This window comes from Gavialis gangeticus, unplaced genomic scaffold (assembly GCF_001723915.1).
Source record: "Gavialis gangeticus isolate Ggan-Ray unplaced genomic scaffold, GavGan_comp1, whole genome shotgun sequence".
NCBI lineage: Eukaryota > Metazoa > Chordata > Crocodylia > Gavialidae > Gavialis > Gavialis gangeticus.
Window position 1 is genome coordinate 119,368,119 of NW_017729022.1, and position 6,533 is coordinate 119,374,651.

Genomic DNA, 6,533 nt, shown 5'->3' on the forward strand with positions numbered 1-6,533 from the left:
TGAAAGGAATTTGGGAATTTGTTTAGGGGAGATAAACTGCCAGTGCAGAGGAAAGACTGAGTTCTGACAAGAGATGCTAGGAGCTGAACTGCAATCTTGAGACAATAATACCCACAGCTGCAACTAGAGTTACAAGCTACTCTGGAGTGGGAGATTCCAATTACAGTTTCTATAGGGAAGGCTGGGAAAATGTGGGGAGTCTTAATTTTTTTAAAAAAGGAAAACATCCTATGACAATCTGGCAATTCATGTGTTAATAACTTATTCTTGTAGACACCAGGAAACCACACAGTACCCTCATACTGCTTCATAGGAGAACATGCAAGACAGATGTTTGCTCACTTGAGAGTTTCTGCAAGGAAAAAGCTCTGCTGTACATCATCATATGCAGGAGATGAGGAATAGACGTCCTTGACCCCAGAAAATCCACCACTGACTCTACAGTACTTGTCAATAGCCTGTATTGAGAAAAGAAAAGGACAGAAGAGGCATTATCCTTAATCCAAATCAAGGTTTAGCATATATTAACTGAAGAAACAACAACAGGTGCTTGCAATAGAACTGAAACATATAAATGAAAAAAGGGAAGGGGACAATCAGATCAGAGTTTTGAGCTTCGGCAGAAAGCATCACGTAGTTTGTTATGGTGTTGTTGTACAGTGGGAATGCACAAACAGCAAGTGCCTACTGCATTGCACAAACTCCCCCACCCACAGCTGAATTATCACTAGCGTCCTCTCTTCCTCTACAGCAGCGTCTCCCTTTCCTCCTCAGAAAGCTGCCTCTGGATCCCACCTGCACTGCACTGGGTCCTTGGTCTTTGAAAGGATGCAGTCCATATCTATGACCACACATACAGAGAGGTGAAAGGGTCTGGTGGATCTTTACTTAGGTCTTGCCAATCACAGCTTGACCACAGAGCTTAACAGTGGGCCATTTTCACCTAACATTGAAAAAAACACGAAGAAAAGAGCAGGGACTGGAGAGTTCTGGCAGCTTAGGACATCTCTGGCCTGACCATTTGTTATTCTACTAACATCCATAATCGTATAGCACAAGAAAATGTCAACCATGAAAAACTGGTGCCAAATAAATCATTTAGGAAGGATTCACAGGCAAGTTGTGCTTCCTTGCTGACTCTCCAATGCCTCCTCAGCAGACACCAGCTCTTCTAATAGGCACATACAGGGAAGAAGCGGGTGTAGTGATCAGGGCAATTGTTTGGCTTTAAATGTTTGTCATTATCAACTCCAGAAAACAGCTACTTGTAGCTAAGTAATCTATTTGGCCCATTAGTCTATATGAAAGATCTCCGTACAGAATGCTTTAGGCCTGGTTTTCTGGTAATTGCAATTTCTGCTTTGCTGTTCTCAAGAGAAGCTAAGGGGAACTGAAGCAGGGGAGCAAACACAATTTAGAAACCATATGCCTTTATATACTGTAGAGAAGGAAATTAAGTCAAAATGCACTCTTCACAATCTATAAGTGAACCTCTGAATGCCGGAAAAAGCTAGAAAGGAAAGAGAATTCTCTGATGGAACTTGCATCTGGCGATGTCAGCAAATGATACCAGTGAAACTGGAGGGTGGCAGGGGGGAGGGATGAGCTTCATCTTATGTTGCAGACCTGTAGGTTAGGACTCTCCATATCAAGACAGACAAAATCCAGCAGTATTAATCAAATAGGAACAGCTGAATAAAAAAAGTTTATGACTATTACAAAGAACATTATTACGTTCTGTTTCTTAAGAAAAGAGGACACATAGGAGTGTGCATGTGTATGGAGTGGGGAGTGGGGGAGGAGAGGTCTCAGCATGCACTGACTATCTTTATCATTATGCATGCTGGAGTCTTTCATTTCTGGTGGATGCACTTCTATCCATGATGAGAGCAGCCCCTATACCTCTCTGAAAGATGAAATTAGTCACATTGGTTGGGGCTGATTTACATTTTTAAAAATGGCATAGCAAAATAAATAATGTAGGTTGCAAATAACAGTTTACCCTTACAGAGTGCCTTAGCAACAACAGCTAACTAACACACAGAGGACACCTGGGAGAAGCTGCATATTGTCCCTATTATGCCAATAGGGAAACTGAGGTTAAATGCAATGGCATAAGACACACAGTGAGTTCTTGCATTACATTCCCATGTTGAAGCCACTGTGAAGCCAGGTTGAGCTACTGCTGTGAAGTGTCATTCTTTCCCAAAACAAAGCAGTTTCTGTGGTGTGAGGGAGACACACACATAATCATAGTATGAGTTGTAATCTGCCCTGCCCCTGGAGTTTCTAACTGGTATTACAGTCCCCCTGGTACAGCCTGTTTAGTGGGTGTGTAGACCAGGGCTCTGTGATCACTCCACATCTCCCTTTCTTTACAAAGAAGATGATCAGATCATAACACATTATAAATAACTAATAAGTTACAACTAGGGGTCTACCCAACTCAACAAGGCAGCTGGCCAATTTCACAGGCAGATCACGGAGCTGGCTACCATTTTTGAGGGTTTATCTTTGTGGGCAGCACCCATACTCTGACTGGCCAAGGGGTCCCAGTGGCCCCACCCCCTGAGACTGGTGGAGAGGACTGTCCATTGTACAGCCCTACCCCTCACTGCTGATTAGCTGAGAGGGCAGTCCATCATGTGGCCCCACCCCTTGCCACTGATTGGTGAAGAGAAGCAGGGCTGTATGACAGGCATCCCCCTCAGCCAATCTCTGGTGAGGGGGCAGCCATTTTGCCAGTAGCCCCTTTTGTGCCAGGCTGCATGGTGGGGAGGACTGCTGGCTCCCACTGGGAAGCCACCACTTTTTTTTGAGTAAGATTTTTTTCCCCTGAGGATTTCAAAGAGATCACCCAATTTTGCAATTTCCATGAAAATGTACAACTGCAATTTGGGTAGGTCCCTATAACTCTTAAAAACTATTTACACTATTGTACCAACCAACCAATATACATATCTAAAACTATAAATGGGTGTTTAAAGCTCAAGTCTGCAGAGGACTGCTTAGTCTTCCAGACCTTGTTCTAACCTCCTTATAGCTCCCATCTCTAACTGAGCCTTCTTCCCCAACTTCCATGAGAAAGAGGCTCATTTTCATGCTCTGACCCTGGCCCTGTCAGTGACGGATCATCTTTATGTTGAGGTGGAATATACTGAAGATGAGCCCTATTTCTGTGGACAAGGCCTTTAGGAGTCTTCACTTAGTAGGATCTTGGGGTGTTTGCTACATTTTGGACAGTTCCAAACATTTGGAAACTTTTGAACCAAACTCTGTCCCCTGACAGAAGCTCTGGTAGTGATTTTCTCCATGTCAAATATTGAAGTTTCTTTGCTGTTGAAGACTTAGTATAGCATCTCGTTTCTTAAATTCCTGCAAGTTGGGCTATATTGAGTTACGCTGCACTGGTGCCATAGGTAATGGCATCCTAAGTCGTCATTTCACGCACAGTTCAGCTAGAGAGCGTCCCAATGCCAGTGGCAGTGGTGTAGATCAATATGTCAGGAGTACCAGATATGTAGAAGCTGTTTCAGAATCTGTACTGCTTTTTCAGGGTCTCTTTTGCTCTGAGGATAGTGAGGACTGCCAGTGCAATGTTAAAAATTGAAGTTCTCTACCAACTGTAAGATTAACTCGGAGATAAACTGATGTCCATTGTCTGTTATGAGGACCTCAGGAATGCTGTGCCTTGCAAACAGAGACTTCAGTTGTTGGATGACCTGTGCTGATGAGGTCTGTGCAAGTAAAACCAAGTCAATAATCTACTAAAATAATGTATCCAGAAAGATACATTGCTATATTCTGTTAAGGTCTATCTGCTGCTTTGTGGAAAGTAATGGCTCTGGAGGCAGTCTTTTTTTTTTTTTTTTTTTTACATTCCTCACAACCTTCTACTAAAATCTGAATTTGCTTACTCAGACCAGGCCACCATATAGATTACTATGCACTTGCCCTACATTTGTTTATACCCTCATGTCCATCATATATCTTCGAAAGCATTTATTTCTAAACTGCCTGACGGCTCACAATGCATCTTCCTTTAAGGAGAGTACCACTGACTAATGTGGAGGTTATTTCAGTCCTGCCAATATGGTTGTAGGTCTTTTGGAAGTTTTGTCCTGTAGCCCCATCTGTTTCAACAGAAATGAAGTAGTTTCTGGCAAGTGTCATTCTTCTGTTGCTCATTTCTAATTTGTTCAAGTCTAGGAGCAGACACTGGCAATGCTATCAGAACATAATCAATATATATAAACATCTTTTTCAAAAGTTATTTCTCCTTCTGTTGCTGTCTAACTGGTGAACTGGACAGAGCATCTCCAACTGAGCAGTTGGATGATGAGCAGTTTCCCTGGTAAAAATTCAATAGTGAAAAAAAAAAATGTTAGTTATAGTCTAAATCTCTTAAATTCTGGGTGGAAGGTCATCCAAGGTTTTGGATAACAGCAATGCTACCAGGGGTTTGTGATTTGCTTCTGTTTAACATTCAGGGAAAGCAAATAAGGTTGCAGACAGAAGTGCACCTCCCAGCTGTAACTCAGAACTATTTCTGCAAAGCAATCTGAGTTACAATATTACCCCAGACTACACAGAAGGTCAGTGTTAGTTCCAGGGGAGAAGGGAATCCAGCTGCTGGATGGGAGCCTGCAACCAAGTTCTCATAGCAATGGTCAGGTTTCCCAGTTTTCAGAATGGGAGGAGGGAAAGGGAGCAGAGGGAGCTCATTCTTGGGTCTCCACAGGCAGTGTTGTGGTGGATGAGTTGGAGGTCCCCCCCCCACTTCGGTTTGAATGTTTCTGCTCTGACTACCAAGGGATAATTTATTGAATATTGTGGTAAAAACAGAGGACACCAGTAGTTTTTTGATTGTATTGAATGCCCCCCACCCCCCGTGCATCTCTACAGACCCATGTATGGCATCCATTAAGGAGATCTCTTAAGGGTTTTGTTAGATGTGACACATTTGGCAAAATTTTTCCAAACTAGTTAGCCATACCCAGCAATCATCTCATGGCAGAAACTTCTTGGGGCTCAGGTAGGGCATGCAATGCCTTAATTTTGTCTGGATATGGCTGAATTCCATTTTTGCTAATGATATGTCCAACATATTTTATTTCTTCCTTCTCAAATTCATCTCTCCCATTCAAGGTCAGACCAGATAGTTGGAAGCATCACAAAACAGCATGCAGATATTCATGGTGCTCCCGTTTACTTTCTCCATATACCAATATGTCATCTGTAAGGTAATGGATGCTAGGAAGCCCTATTGCAATATGAGAAATTAGTTTTTGGAAATGGTCTGGTGCTGATGATATACTAAAAGGAAGCTGGTTGAAACAATTTCTCCCAAATGGGGTAAAGAATATAGACAACAGCCTAGATTCTTCAGCCAGAGGGATTTGCCACAACCCTGCTGTTCAACACTTTTGCCTCTGATAACTGAGCCAACGTATGTTCTATTGCAGGAAGCACTTCTGTTGAGTATGGTCCACAAAAAAGTGAATTTTTCCATTCAGTTTCAGTACTAAAATTATTATTGCATACCAGTCTATGGGTTCATCTGTTTGAGAAATAACCCCCCATTGTTTTTATCCTCTTTAACTCTTCCTTGACTTTCTGTTGCAAAGGAATGGGGATGCACCAACGAGCTGTTACAGCAAAAGGAGTTGATGATGGCACCAATTTATTTATTTATTTTTATATTTCCACAACAGCTTATCCAACCCTGTGAAGACCTGAGGATACATCTCTTTTATGGTTGGTATTTTGCTATTAATTTAATCTAATTTCCCCACTAGGCATAGTCTTTATATTGTTGGCAATCCCAGGAAGGGAACTGTTAACACTTGTACCATAAAGCTACGTTGTGACAAAATGCTTCCTCTTTTTTCCAGTTTCCTCTTGAATTGGCCACACACTTCTAATGCAGTATTACTTACCCTTCTGAGAATGTTATCTGACCTTTGCAGATTTCTGCTCCAGGATCTTCTGCAGCAATGGCAGTTACTGCAGCTACGGAGTCTATGTTGAATTTAATGAGCTAACCATTAAGATCTGTGAATCTATGTACCAGGTTGCTGATTCTTCTGAGGATACAGTTCCTAGTAGCATAAGCTCATTGTCATCTGATGCCACTCCCCCTTTCAGAATTATACTTTCATAGTTGGTAGGGTCAGAAGGGACCTGAGCAGATCATCAAGTCAGACCAACTGCCATGGCAGGAAAGAGTACTGGGGTCAAACGACCCTGGCAAGGTGTTCATCCAGCCTCCTCTTAAAGACCCCCAGGGTAGGAGCCAGCACCACTTCTCTTGGAAATTGGTTCCAGATCCTAACTGCCCTGACCGTGAAGTAGTGCCTCCTAATGTCTAGTCTGAATCTACCCTCTGCCAGCTTGTGACCAATATTCCTGGTCACTCCTGGCAGTGCTCGAAGGAACAGGGACTCCCCCAATGCCTGCTGGTCCCCTCTGACTAGTTTGCAACAGGCCACTAGATCCCCCCTCAGCCTTCTCTTGTGGAGGCTGAACAGGTT

At 42.8% G+C, this 6,533-nt stretch overlaps 1 protein-coding gene across 1 annotated transcript in view; it reads right to left on the minus strand.

Moving 5' to 3' along the window:
• Positions 1–6,533, minus strand: part of MAN1A2 (mannosidase alpha class 1A member 2) — a 248,716-nt gene that overhangs the window by 25,986 nt on the left and 216,197 nt on the right. Inside the window, exon 12 of the mRNA XM_019516076.1 lies at positions 343–458. Within this exon, the coding sequence (XP_019371621.1) occupies positions 343–458 (116 nt within the window). The remainder of the gene's footprint in view (positions 1–342; positions 459–6,533) is intronic.